Consider the following 14537-nt stretch of genomic DNA (forward strand, 5'->3'; position numbering starts at 1 on the left):
CTGGTTTCAGACGCCATGGCTGAGCTAGAGGATAGTCAAAGATACTGCTGCCATCAGTCACACAAGTTAGATAGGAAATTGCTGCATTTCCATGGAAAGACAGTGGATCTAGAATGATTGTGGAATAGATCCACTGGTTAGAATGTTGATTTGGTCTGAAACAAAGACAACCTGAGATTCTTCTGAGATTATAATTATTATTTTTTTAATGGGGAAGGAGGAGGAGAAGAATGGATAGGTAGTGCACAGAGGCTTTTTAGGGCAGTGAAAAAACTCTATGATACTACAATAGTGGATACAGGTCATTATATATTTGTCTAAACCTATAGGATGAATAATGCCAAAAGTGAACCATAATTACATTGTGGACTTTGGGTGATTATGATGTACCCAGTCAATGTAGGATCATCAATTGTAACAAATGTGCAACTCTGTGTGGGGGTATTGATGAAGGTGGAGGCTGTACATGTATAACGACAGGGACTAGATAGGAAATCTCTGTACCTTCTCTACAATTTTGCTGTGAACCTAAAACTCCTAAAAAACATAAAGTCTTCATTTTTTTTAAAAAAGCAGAGCCTGTCCTCATCAACTAGGGTGTAATGAATAGGAGCAATCATCTTGTCTTATATTTTTATGTTGCTTTATTTTATCTTATTTTATGTTTCATTTTATTTTATGTTTCTTACCAACCAATGACTATAGTCATATTCAATAATAAGAATGTGTCACTTAGCATTGGTTCAAAAGGAGATGAAAAATTGATCTTTCTTTTTTTGCATTCTGCTTAATTTTATTTCCCTTATATCAAATGTTTCAAATTTATCTACTTCTTACCTTGCATTTCTTTTCTTTCTTTATTATTTTTTTAAGATTTACTTATTTATTTTAGAGAGAAATAGAGGAAGAGAGAGAGCATATACCCATGCAAGGGAAGAGGCAGAGGGAGAGAATCTCAAACAGATTCCCCACTGAATGTGGAGCCTGACACTGAGCTGGATGTGGGACTTGATCCCACAACCCATGAGATCATGACCTAAGCTGAAGCCAAGAGTTAGATGCTCAACCGACTGAGCAACTCTGGTGCCCCCTTACCTTGCATTTCAATAGTACATTACATTCACCAGTCACTTCCCAGCTCAAATACTCAGCAAAATGAGGACCTATAAAATTTTAATGACATTAGTAATCCCTCTATTAATCACAAATGCAAAATCAAAGCTCATTCTTAAATTCTAAGGTGATATTTATGTGAAGTAATATTTTAAAATTCAAGATTAGTTTTCAAATGTTTTAAATGGATACATATTTAATAATAAGTATTTTCAATTATTTTTTATTTACCAGGGCATTATTAACATAAGCAATGATATACTTTTAAATTTGTTATGGAAATAATATTGAAATATTTTTTTCAAGAAATTGAAGTTTTTCTCTTCACTCACTGCCCATTTTTACCTTGTTTCCTGATCCATTCTTGCCGCTGGAATTCAGCTTCTTTTTGGAGCTTTTTATAAACTAAAATAGAAATTGAATTGAGTGGAATAAATGTATATGCCAGCCACTGTGCTAAGTGATTTATATTCATTATTATAACATATTCACACATCACAATAACCTATTTAAGTTTTTATGATGAGGAAATAGGCTGAGAAAGGTTAAATAAATTGTTCAAGGTCATGAAGCTAGGAAGTAGTAGGTAGTATTGGAAGTTGCAAATGTAGAGATTTGGCCTGCTTTTCCAAATGCCACATTTTAAATCTTGGTGGTTCCTACAGTGGCTTATGGCAGCTGGCATATAATACAGTTACAAGATATGATTCATTTATCTATTGTGCACCACTTTTGCATATATTTCCTCTTAATTTAAGTAGTTTAAAGTTAGCACACAGTATAGGGTAATATCATTGTTTCTGAGATACAGATACAGTCTTAGCTGTATTGCAATCTCCTTCACTGGGAATTTTAGTAATAAGTACTTGTTTACACATGAGATAATTTAATTGCAGTCTTCCGTACGGGCTAAAGATAAATCTGGTGAAATACTATGGAAGTGTTAACTGAAAACTGGATTCCAATGCTTGAAATACAAGGAACAATTCCTACTGCCTTCCATGTGACCACTTTCGTGCCATAGCATATTTGCATTGAAGGGAGCAGTGAAATCTTTCAGCTCACATCCCACAGGCTGCTTACCATCTCCAATGAGAACAAGAGTAGAATGGCCAGTTGCTTTTCCATCTTGAAGCTGGAAAGTATATGTTCCCTCATCCTCATCCTGTAGCTTTTCCATGAACATTTCAATTATACCAGTGTTCCGGTCAATATGCATCTTATATTTCTTCAATGTGGAAAGGAAAACAGAAGTCAGTGAGGTAGGTATCATGACAATGCCTGATGGAATAATGCAAACTCCAAAGAATCATAATTTTCACAAGTTAACATTTTTTTTAGATGAGTTTCCAAAATCTTATTTCTGGGGAAAGGAAAATATTATGTAGCATATAGGACCTTGACCAGAACTGATTACTATAAAGTTTGACATTTAATTTTTAAAATACAAATAAAGTTTTGTTATCCCAAGTCACAAATGTTGTCAAAATGTGTTTTTAGATTCCCATTTTACCTTCCAGATTACATTCATCTTAATTAGCAGAATAATGCAAAACAACAGGCAGCAAGAGGGATGTGTTTTTGTCTCATTCATTGCTATAACCCTCACATCTTGTGCATGCATGGTCTATAGCAGGCAATTAATAAATATCTGCTGAATTAATATGTGAATAAGAATGCTTCCAAAGCATTTGAAATCCATTTGTTCCTAATCAACTGAAATTGCTCTACTGGACTATACTTATTTTATCACGTTGCTTAGGCAACTATTTTTCAGTGTAACATAAATCTTAGCTCCTGGGCATATAAGCACAGGTTCTATCATGGATTTAAATTAATCAAGCTTTCCTATAAAATGTCACAGAATGAAGGCTCAGGTCTGGGATCAACTCTGTGTTCCAGCTCATGCCCCAGAGCTCCAGTCTCCAACTGAAATCACATTTTTGCTTCACTTTCTTTTATTTTAGCTTGTTTCCTAATCCCCACTCCTGAGAGTACTCCCCCATAAATCAAATGAAAGAGAAATTCTATTTCAGACTATCCTTCTAGGGAACCTAGTCTAAAACATGAATTTTCACCCAACGAAATAGTGTAAGAACTGCCAATGACAATAAACAGCTCTTCAGGTTCAGAGAATGTATATGTATGTGTGCATGTGGGCAAAACATAAAAGTATATTTGAACACATGAAGGGGAGTGCATCTGTGCATATGTGTGCACGAGTGGTCCCTAAATGGCTGTGGCAACAGTGATGCCAATGATGTTTCTCCTTCCCCTGCATTGGCCAGGAGATGAGCACCGCCATAAAAAATAATATTATGAAAACAGGGAGAAGATGGGCCATCATGGACTCTGTGTGACTTAGGTTCTATACACAGTTGCTAAGTGAGCTGAAAAGAAATATATTACATATTCTTTTGCTATTTATGTTATTCATTCTCCCTCTCACAAATGAATCCTGAAATGTTTTAAAAACATATCTCGATGAAAGGAGAAGAGACTGTTAATAATGGCCACAAATCACACATCTCTTCTGTCTTTTGAGTCTCTCCTTTATACCCGTGAGAGCACAGGTAAGAGCCAGAGCTCCTAAGTCCAGGTTCTTCTGTACCACCAGGTACTGGCCTGATGCTGGCTTTACTGATATCTAGGGAGGAATAAAGTGCAGATGTTCTAACTCTGTCTATGGAAACTATGTTTATGTTTAAAGCAAAGAAAAGAGTAGATATACACAATCACCTTTGTAAATAAGACATCAATAGAGACACACACACACACACACACACAAGTGTAGAAAAAGACCAGAAAGTATAAACCAACATATATATTAAAAAGTTGTAAGAATTTGTGATTTGTCCCTTCTGAGTCTTTACAATCTTTATTTTACAATAAAAATGTATTGCATCTTTCACCAGAGAAGCAGTGAAAGATATTTTTGCTGTGATTTTTTTCCTAAGCCATTGGAACAATGGAGGCCATTTCCTCCCCATGAAGAACCAAGTTCCTGCTGAGGTTTCTGATGTGAGTATGTGAGTTCAGGTAAGCATGCTGGCTCCTTGGCTTCTCAGGAGAGCAGCTCTATTTTCATGGGTAATCATACTTCTTGACTTGCCTGGGACAGTATTGGTTTGATTCTTCACCATTTTTCTTCCTGGAAAAATTATTACTAGAATCCTCTTTCATTCTCAAAAGTGTCTCAGTTTGAATAATATGATATAATCAATCTATATTTTCCTTTATTATTTTTTTACACGTGAAATGACTTAAACTCTCCCACCCCACACCCAGTCGTTTTCATAACTATTTACCTGCATTTTAATAGGGCTCCATCAGCACATTCTACAGTGATATGTTTAGAATATAAAAAGTGTAAAACGTACCGGCCCTTCAAATATTTCCTTGTCATTAAATATGTAGGTGACTTTGGTGTTGGCAGACAGCTTCTCAGCCTGCATCCAAAACCGGACCTGGCCTTTCTCCAAAATTTCAACTGCCAACTCTGACTTAACTGGGACAGCTATACAAAATAAAAACAAAAATAGTAATTTTATAGGTAACCAATTGTATTAATACAGATTTTTCAATGAAAAAACACTCCATGGAAATGACAATATAGCACCTGCTTCTTGCAAAGCCTGGAGGCAGTAAGAACATTGTAGGGAAAGAAAGATATTCAGGGATGGAAGACGTGGGTTCTAATCCTGCTGTCACTTAGGACAAGTCATTCACTTTCATTGAGTCATAGATGTCTTAACTGTAAAAATGAGGAAGATAAACTTACCTCCAGGGTTCCTTCTGCTAACCTATGTGACTCCCTACTGTGACTATGCAATAACAAAGTGTGATGAAATGGTCTTGAGCTGGTTCCAGGAGAGCTAGAGCCTAGTCTAACATCAGCAATGGGCAAACTGTGTGATATTAGGCAGGTCACTTCACATATCTGGGCCCCAGTTGAATTGTTTATAAATGAATGGGGTTGGGCACCTGGGTGGCTCAATTAAGCATCTGCCTTTGACTCAGGTCATGATCCTGGGGTCTTGGGATGAAGCCCCATGTTGGGCTCCCTGCTCAGCAGAAAGCTGCTTCTCCCTTTCTTTCTGCCTCTCCCCCCTGCTTGTGCACTTTTTCTCTCTCAAATAAATAAAATCTTTTATTTATTTTTATTTTTTTAAATTTATTTATGATAGTCACACACACAGAGAGAGAGAGAGAGAGAGAGAGAGAGAGGCAGAGACACAGGCAGAGGGAGAAACAGGCTCCATGCACTGGGAGCCCGACGTGGGATTCGACCCTGGGTCTCCAGGATCACACCCTGGGCCAAAGGCAGGCGCTAAACCGCTGCGCCACCCAGGGATCCCTAAATAAAATCTTTTAAAAAATGAATGAGATTGAACTGAATGTCCAAAATGGTCAAGACATTTTTCAGCTCCAACATTATATAATCTTAATTACTTCAAAATATAGGGAAAGGAGTTAAGTTTTATTTTTTTTCAACAATTTAACTCATTTTGGAGGTTCTTTCAAATGTCTTTAGAAATGAATTTTAAAACAGAATTAATGTTGATGACACTTTAAAAAAAATTTAAAAAGGGGGCGCCTGGGTGGCTCAGCGGTTGAGCATCTGCCTTTGGCTCAGGGCCTGATCCCGGGATCCAGGATCGAGTCCCACATTGGGCTCCCTGCGTGGAGCCTGCTTCTCCCTCTGCCTGTGTCTCTGCCTCTCTCTCTCTCTGTGCCTCTTATGAATAAATAAATAAAATCTTAAAAAAAAATGTTGATGACATATACAAGATGAACCAGTGTATCATTTAAACTCCAACCATCCCACTGGTTTATCAGTTTGTTTAAATTCTTAGACTAGGCAACATTTTTCAGAAGCTAATACATGAGTCACTATTAAGAAGGTATATTGGGGATCCCTGAGTGGCTCAGCGGTTTAGCGCCTGCCTTTGGCCCAGGGCATGATCCTGGAGTCCCGGAATCAAATCGCGAGTCGGGCTCCCGGCATGGAGCCTGCTTCTCCCTCTGTCTGTGTCTCTGCCTCTCTCTCTCTCTCTCTCTATGTTTATCATGAATTAAAAAAAAAAAAAAAAAAAAAAAAGGTATATTAAGGGCAGCCCAGGTGGCTCAGTGGTTTAGCACTGCCTTTGGCCCACGTCGTGGTCCTGGAGACCCGGGATCGAGTCCTACATCAGGCACCCTGCATGCAGCCTGCTTCTTCCTCTGCTGTGTCTCTCCCTCTCTCTCTCTCTGTGTCTCTCATGAATAAATAAATGAATTTTTTTTTAAAAAAAGAAGGTATATTAAGATGCAGCATGGCTTGCCTCACAAAGAAAGTAAAGGAATCATATGGTATCTCTGATTTATACTTGTATCGCTTAAGCCATTTGAATATGGGTGTAATTTTAAAACTTGGTTGGTATCTCTCAAATACAGTTTTCTAAATTTCTTGTAACTTGAAAATGTTCTCTATAAAGCCTCCCCCAGAGGATCCCTGGGTGGCTCAGTGGTTTAGCACCTGCCTTCAGCCTGGGGCATAATCCTGGAGTTTCGGGATCGAATCCCACATCAGGCTCCCTGCATGGAGCCTGCTTCTCCCTCTGCCTGTATCTCTGCTTGTGTCTCTGCCTCTCTCTCTCTCTCTCTCTCTCTGTCTCTCATGAATAAATAAGTAAAGTCTTTAAAAAAAAAATGTAAAGCCTCCTCCAGCCAATGGTTTTGCCCTCCAGGGCTAAGTTTATTGAAAAGCATGGCTGTCTCTCCAAGTTTAGTAGCCCTTCATTTCCTTTAGGAGAAATCATGACCCTTCATTTTCTCTAAACAGTTCTTAAACTAATCTCAAAATTTCAAGAGATGCCACATTTTAAATTGTAAGCTTCCAAAACTTGTATCAAATATACATCAATATTTCTTTGTGTTTATCCTCAAACTATCCTTTCCAAGCTTTAAGGGATGTCTTTCATATGCACTATTCCACGGTCATTGTGAAACTCAGTTACAGGCTTGTTCCACTGTGGAACTCAAAGAGGCTCAGATGTCATCTACTGAGGGGTGTCCATGATGCATAGAAGATAGGCACCATGACCTTGGACAGTTCTCTCCTTTTAAAACCTCACATCGCTCACTTGCTAACATGGATATTATCTGCCTCATAAGACCACCAAGAAGAGTGAATACAGTACCAAAAGACATTAAGACAATGTGAATAATGACCAGTGCTCAAGAAAGGTGAGTTCTGGGATGCCTGGGTGGCTCAGTGGTTGAGTGTCTCCCTTTGGCTCAGGTCATGATCCTGGGGTCCTGGGATCAAGTCCCACATCAGGCTCCCTGAAATTCTCATTGCACTTCATGATCAGCTGCCCAATGACTTGCTCTCTGGAATTTAAGGAAAATTTGCTAATTAGAGGTCCTTTTCAAGCTTATACTCAATAGATGATTACTAGCAGAGAATAGCACTCTATAGGATATGATCTTTCATTAAGATTTCAACCTGCAAGAAAACCCACTTAAAAAAAGAAAAAATGATCTTCCAGTGGTTAACACTGAGTTAAGATGTTAAATAGATGATCTATAGAGGTTAGTGGATAATTAGCAGCAGTAGGATTTTAAAGAGATGTAGTGAGATTATTAAGGAAGAGCAAAGAGTGTGTCATGCTATATTTTTAAAAATTACCTAAACTGCACTCTATTAAAGTAAGGGCCCGGTGTTTGAATACCTGAGATTCCTAGTCTTCACATAATCAGAGCAAAAGCTATCCAAGCCTTTAGTTATTTAGAAATAAGAGATGCTAAACATGTTGCCCAGTTGTCAATTTTGGACAATTATCTTCTCTGTCCTATGCAATTTTTATCTCTTCAAGACTTATTTTCTTCCCTTAAAAATCTCAAGATATAATATGGTACAAAGCTTTTTAGGAGATCTAATGTTAAACATATCAAATGAACTCCTATTCAAGTTAAACTGTACTTATATATCAAAATACACTGCTGAAATCAGATTTTTGGTAAGAGGGAGCCTGCTTCTCCCTCTGCCTATGTCTCTGTCTCTCTCTGTGTGTCTCAAATTCATTAATTAATTCATTAATTAATTCATTAATTAATTCTTTTAAAAAGAAAATAAAGGTGAGTTTTCCTCTTTCCTCATTTTACTGATGACAATACTGAGGCTCAGGAAAGGTTAGTAACATATCTGGGTAGCAGAGCTGACACCAAGGTTATTCCCTCTATTCTGTGCTCCCCTTGGCTCTGGCTGTCCACTCTGAAGAACAGTACTGATTTGCCAGTTGAGTTGTGTTTGAGTAAAGCATCATGGATTGACTTCAGGGTTGTGAGAGCAGAAGCTAAGCTTTCTCCCTATAGGAGAACTCCTGCTTGCTACAAACTCTTGGAGGGAAGGAGAGTAAAATCTTTCCTAAAAAAGTCTAGAGATCTCATTTTGGGAAATCTAATACATGAGTGATGCAGTTACCTAAGGGGCCTAGAGTGGTGGTGGAAGAGAAGGGGTATGCCCTCCTGGACATTTCAAGCTCCCTTAGTCTTCACTGTCCTCTCTGAGTAAGAAGAACATCACCTTAAACACTGGCCACCAGGAATCACCAGAGAGAGCGTGGTGGCAAACAGCAGGTGCACACACAGTAACAGTTTATGTCCTGGTTAGGGTCAGACCACAGGTATCTACTGTGTACATCTGGTCTAAGTTGCCTAACCTCTCCAGGTCTCAGCGTCTATACTTCTAAAATTAAATCACCTTAGAACCAAGCTTTTTAAGGTCACTGGACTTAATAATAATATATACTCCATTTCAGTATCCTATAAATACTCCAGCATATAATAAGTGTTCTCTATAAATTTGGCTATTAATATTTTGGTAGATCTTTCCTCCTCCAGTTGCTTCAAAAGCAGCCTACAACTACCAAGTGTAAAATATAATATATTGATACCTAAGAGGAGATACCAAGTAGATACTGTTTATGTATATGTGCTTCTGTATATCTGCACACATAAAATATTTGTGGACACATGGGATAATAGCCAAGCGATATTGTGCAGGATGTTGACAATACCAAAGTATACCTTCCACCATCTCCCTAACAATACCTTGAAAAATCTTCAAGTAAGTTGCCTCTCCACACTGCAGCTTAATATCAATACTGGCAAGACCAACTAGGCTATTTTCTGTTTTTAGCTTTATACATTTCATTTTTTCCTTCTTCTCAGTCTTAAATTTTCTTATATTCTTTTCTCTGGTAGTTAATTTGCTCCAACAAAACATTTATTTTTTTTTTTTGTAGGTTTAAGGCATATGTTTAGTGGTTTTCAAAATATTTTTGAAAATAGCTTAAAATAGGAGAATTTACTGTGCCAAGGGATAAAGGAGCACCACACTCTTTATTACATTCTGTAAAAAACAAGATCCATTTAAAATCTTATAAAATCTCAAGAAAAGACTTAATGATGTGTCAACATCTATGGAGAGGAAGTGGGTATAAATTGTGAAGTTAGACATGCTACTTTGATCCTATCATCAAATCTCTGAAAATATTTATGTAGTCATCAGGCTGATCTAATAGCGGTGGGGAGAAGAAAAGTGTGTGGGGAGCTATATTATTTAAAATGGTGCTGCAGGGAGCCTGGGTGGCTCAGTCAATTAAGCATCAGCCTTCAGCTCAGGTCATGATCCCAGGGTCCTGGGATTGAGCCCTGCATGGGGCCTCCTTCTCCACAGGAAGAAGCCCTGTGGGGAGCCTGCATCTCCCCCTTTCCCTTTGCCAGCTGCTCCCCCTGCTTGTGCTTGCCCTCTCTGTGTCAAATAAATAAAACCTTTAAGAAAAATAAAATAAAATAATACAATACAATACAATACAATACAATACAATACAATACAATAAAATGCTGCTTCAATGGGCTAAGCAAATCTCCCTTGGGTTAAGAGAACTGATACTTGCATGTCAGAGTTTTTAACACATTCTTGAGTTCTCTCTTTTTCCCTACCCAAATGCCACACAAGGTCTCTAATAAAAAGGGAACTTGAGTTTGCTGCTACTCTCCCTCCCAGAACCAGTAATTAGGGTGATCATCCTTATGCAAAATAAATGTCTCAGCATACATGACAGTGACATTGGGCAATTACTGTCTTCAAGCCTGTATGATCATTGAACGTCAGGAAAGCTTGGGCACCTCCAATTCAACAGTAACACCCCATGTTGTCTCATTTCTGTCCTTTAAGCTAAATGTAAATGTTGTTTGGACTAGCTGTTGCCTAGAGACACTTTGCCAATGTTTACTGTCTAACTAGATTAGTGGTTGCTGCTGTTTCTCTCCATTTCCACCAATTTTGAGAGGAGATGGTGTGATCACTAATGGGGTCTGGCTGTGTGCAGCACAGTGAGCCTCTCCTCCACTACCTACTTCACAGCCCTGGAGACATGAAGGGAGAGCATCCCATACAGCTTGCAGACAGATCTTCTACAAATGGGTTTTTTGAGGGTCACTGTTGCTTTCAATCAATATTCATATTTTTCCTGAAAATTTCAAGGATCTCTCACAGCATCTCTATACAGTAGGTGCTATAAATTATTACAACAGCCATTTCTAGAAAAGAAACTAATACATGAGGAAATTAAAATTGAGTTGCTCAAGTTCATAGACTGGGTCAAAAGTACAGAACAAAGACAATACAGGCCAAACTTCTACCTTCCATACAATTAAAAAACAATAATAACCTTTAAAACACCATTCATAGTATTACTTTTACAGTTTTTTTAAAACTTTTTTTTAAAAGATTTTATTTATTTATTCATGAGAGACAGAGAGAGAAAAAGCAAAGACACAGGCAGAGGGAGGCAGATCAAGTAGGACTTGATCCAGAGACTCTGGTATCACACCCTGAGCCCAAGGCAGATGCTCAACTACTGAGCCACCCAGGCATACCATACTTTTCCAGTTTTATGGTGAATAAGCATACAGGGGAGAAATGGTTCTCTCCCAGAATTCAGGAAGTCTGTATCCTGCAACCACACGCAATGGGCACCTCACTGTGCTGCTTTGTTGAGCCAAGTCAGTTTTGAGAATATAACAAGTGAGGTCAATAGTCACCAACACTCAGCCTCAGGATGGAACAAGCATTTGGGGAATAGCAAAGAAGTCAGGCAATTCTGGAGCAGTGTGTGTTTTGTAATCACAGCCTTTACTGGGAATTTCAGGAAACCTATAGACCTTCCTCCTAGAAAGATGCACATATACAAACATATAAGGTTTTGCCTCTAGTGTGGAGTCACGGTATAGTTTCTTGAGTTCCTGAAAAGTCTGTATTGGTGAAGAAGTTGCGTTCTAGAGACTAAAGACTAAAATAATAAAATAAAAAATTCCTAACTTAAAAGAGTATGTGTTATTACTCTCTACTTGTTTTCTCAAACTCCAGGTATAACTTTCTAGATAATCACCTTGGCCAATAGATAACCATGGCAAGAGAACTTATCAGGTCAGTGGAACTTTCCGAGTATCATTTCAGACCTCTTTCTCTTCTTTTAGGTGTCAACAGTGAAATTTAATCTTTTATGTGGAAAGTGCTTAATTGAAGTTCATAGACAGTTCAGAGAGATTCTTTTTCTGACTAAGGCATCTTTACCTTATTTTCCAGGAGTTTAAAATGGTAGACAGAGTCTTTAGATTACCTTTACTTAGAGGTATGATTCTTCTATTAAGTGCTAACATGAAATCGCTTAGGAAGAGATGGTTTTGCCTAAAAAATATGTGAATTATCCAGAATCATATAATATATGGGATTCCAAAATCCTAATCCCATATTAGGAGAAAAGTGAAGAATTTACTCAGCTGTTACACCTGTGTAACCTGACACTTCACCATGTAACAGCATGGAATGTATTTTCTATGTTAGTATTTGTATCTCTTTAGAACAATGGCCAAGATAAAAGCAGTACTTCTGGAAAGTGTACTTGTAGCTACCATTATGTGTTCTTAAGAGCCTCTTCTCTTAATCTTGTCAGAGTTATCATCTGACCTATTCCAGGAGCCACCACCCGGTAGGACCACTAAACTCTGTGGATGCACTGTGGACACTTACTTGGGAACTTGTGTTCTTGGCTGAGAGCCAGTAAACGTTTCAGCTCTGTAGGGAGGAAAAAAGAAAAATGAAAGTTGAACTACTAAAACAAAAGTCACTTGACCCTAGAGGATCACTGCTGAATCAAAGCAGTGTTAGCCTTTGAAAGGATTGAAAACTTACCTTCTTCATCGATCAAGTAACTGGACCCTATTCCATCAGTGTCTGTCACATCACAGGAGTAAATGCCCAGGTCTTCCATCCCCAGGTCCTTGAAGGTCATTTTTGTCCTGTGGAACAGAATACTCTCATTAGAAGGGAGGCTGTGTGGCATCTGTGGGATGGCCTCCCGGGCTTCTCTAGGCTTCTGCACAGACTACTCCTTTGGCTGGCAGCACTTGCTCCCATTTCCTACTGACCTGAAACCTGCCCATTCAAGCTGTTTCTAGGGAGACTCTCTTGACCTCCTCCTGGTGAGCAGAGTGGGGAGCTGGTACAAATATCTCATGTCCAAGTTCTTTTGCATATCAATACCCATCCCCAACAGAGGTATTTTTAGTTGATTTGCCCTTGCTGAGGAACCTAAAAAATATTTTCCCACAGGGTAGAACCTTTTTTGAACAACAAAGTGCCTCTCTTATATTATCCTCTACACTTCTCTTTTTGAGCTTATCATACTGTGTTGGTATCACCTATTTGATTATCTATATGTCTCTACCATATAGTCATTGAGCCATTAGGGACAAGATCTGGTTTATGTACTTCTGTGTCTTCCAGCATGTGTGCTTATTAAATATTTATGGAATGAATATGTGAATGGGTCAATGGCTTAGTTCACTGTGTTTTCTAGCTTTTGTGAGTGATGTTGCTAGTCAATGTGTCTAAGATCAGCCAAACATATAAACGTTAGTCAAGAGCACAAATTAGAAGAAAAATTTATAGTTTGATGGTCTTTTCTTTGACTAAATTTATGTTTCACTTCAAGGACTTTATAGCACATAGACAGAAAAAATGTCTTTTAATTATATTCAGCATGTTCTTGCCATTCTCTAACAAAATTATGATTTCTTTATTTCTGAGATATTTTGGGCTTCTTTGTAATAAAAATAATACTTAAAAGCATGTTGCTTTACCAAATGCAATCCAATATGGTTGGCACTATAAAAATATAAAGCTTGCTAAGCAAAGCAAAGTAAAAAGAAAATAGAATCTTGGATGTGAAAGGGAGTAATTGATCACAAAATTAATCTCCTTCACTCTCTCCCATTTTATAGAAAAAGAAATCCGAGGCCCATGGAAGTTAAAAGCTGCCCCAGGACACACGGCTGGCCTCTGGTAGGGCTGGGACTAGAACTCATCTATTTTGTGCTTCCCATGCAGAGTTCTTTCCAATGTGTTATCATGTCACTCATAAGTGGTGGTAAAAGAAGCAGAAGAAATTAGACTTAATCCATTTAATTCACCATAACTTGAACCAGCAAATATCAAGTTCTTCCTTGCTCTCTCCCCATAAGCATCCACACCATTACTTTAAGATGACAAAATTTCATAAAATAATCAGAATCATCATTAAAGCTTTTACATCAATCAAAGCTTTTCTAACATCATGAATGAGATAATATATGAGAAAGTTTTTAAAACTGAAATAACATGAGAAGTACTTTATAAGGATTGTTATTTTTTAAGGCTGACATTGGTTATTACTTTTTACATGACTAGATATAAAACATTTATGATTTCATCCCCTTATATCAAGTATTTGAAATAGAAAGCAAAATGCTGGGGTGCTTGGGTGGCTCAGTCAGTGAAGCATCTGACTCTTGGTTTTGGCTCAGGTCACGAATCTCTGGATCTTGAGATCGAGCCTAGTGTTAGACTCCATGCTCAGTGAGGACTTTGCTTGACATTCTCCCTTTCCTTCTCCCTCTGCCCCTACCCCACTTGCTCGCTCTCTCTCTCTCTGAAATAAATTAATAAAATATTTTAAAAAAAGAAAGCAAAGAGCTTACTTTACTTTCCTATCATGAAAAGGAAACCCATTATTATGAATGAAACAGTACATACTTGTTGCCTTTGCTTTCAATGTCTAATCGTGGAGAGTCCTCAGTGGGTATATAATCCTTGGACCAGTTGAACTGAGAATTTGGAGTCATCTGATCACATTCAAAGTTCAATGAAATTACTCCATCATCGTCCACATTTACAACAACCTCTTTAGTTCCTAGAAGATCCAAAACAAGGCGTTGATTATTTCTTGATAGACATCAATGAAGTAAGAATTCCTTACTTTGGGATCCATTACTGTAGCCATAAAAGTAAGGTCTTGAGCTTGTGCAAGGGAAAAGCTCCAGCTGCTCACTGA

The 14537-nt window shown here is 38.0% G+C and overlaps 1 protein-coding gene across 4 annotated transcripts in view; it reads right to left on the minus strand.

The window, feature by feature from the left end:
- The window catches only part of MYOM1 (myomesin 1), a 135153-nt gene that overhangs the window by 18732 nt on the left and 101884 nt on the right, over positions 1 to 14537 (minus strand). For all 4 annotated transcript variants that reach the window (XM_038543722.1, XM_038543723.1, XM_038543724.1 and 1 more), the window contains 7 exons: positions 14240 to 14396; positions 12359 to 12465; positions 12197 to 12241; positions 4494 to 4630; positions 2197 to 2341; positions 1459 to 1518; positions 1096 to 1163 (listed from right to left, as the gene is read on the minus strand). In XM_038543722.1, coding sequence (XP_038399650.1) covers positions 1096 to 1163; positions 1459 to 1518; positions 2197 to 2341; positions 4494 to 4630; positions 12197 to 12241; positions 12359 to 12465; positions 14240 to 14396 — 719 coding nt within the window. The remainder of the gene's footprint in view (positions 1 to 1095; positions 1164 to 1458; positions 1519 to 2196; positions 2342 to 4493; positions 4631 to 12196; positions 12242 to 12358; positions 12466 to 14239; positions 14397 to 14537) is intronic.

The sequence above is a fragment of the Canis lupus genome, chromosome 7, assembly GCF_011100685.1.
Source record: "Canis lupus familiaris isolate Mischka breed German Shepherd chromosome 7, alternate assembly UU_Cfam_GSD_1.0, whole genome shotgun sequence".
NCBI lineage: Eukaryota > Metazoa > Chordata > Mammalia > Carnivora > Canidae > Canis > Canis lupus.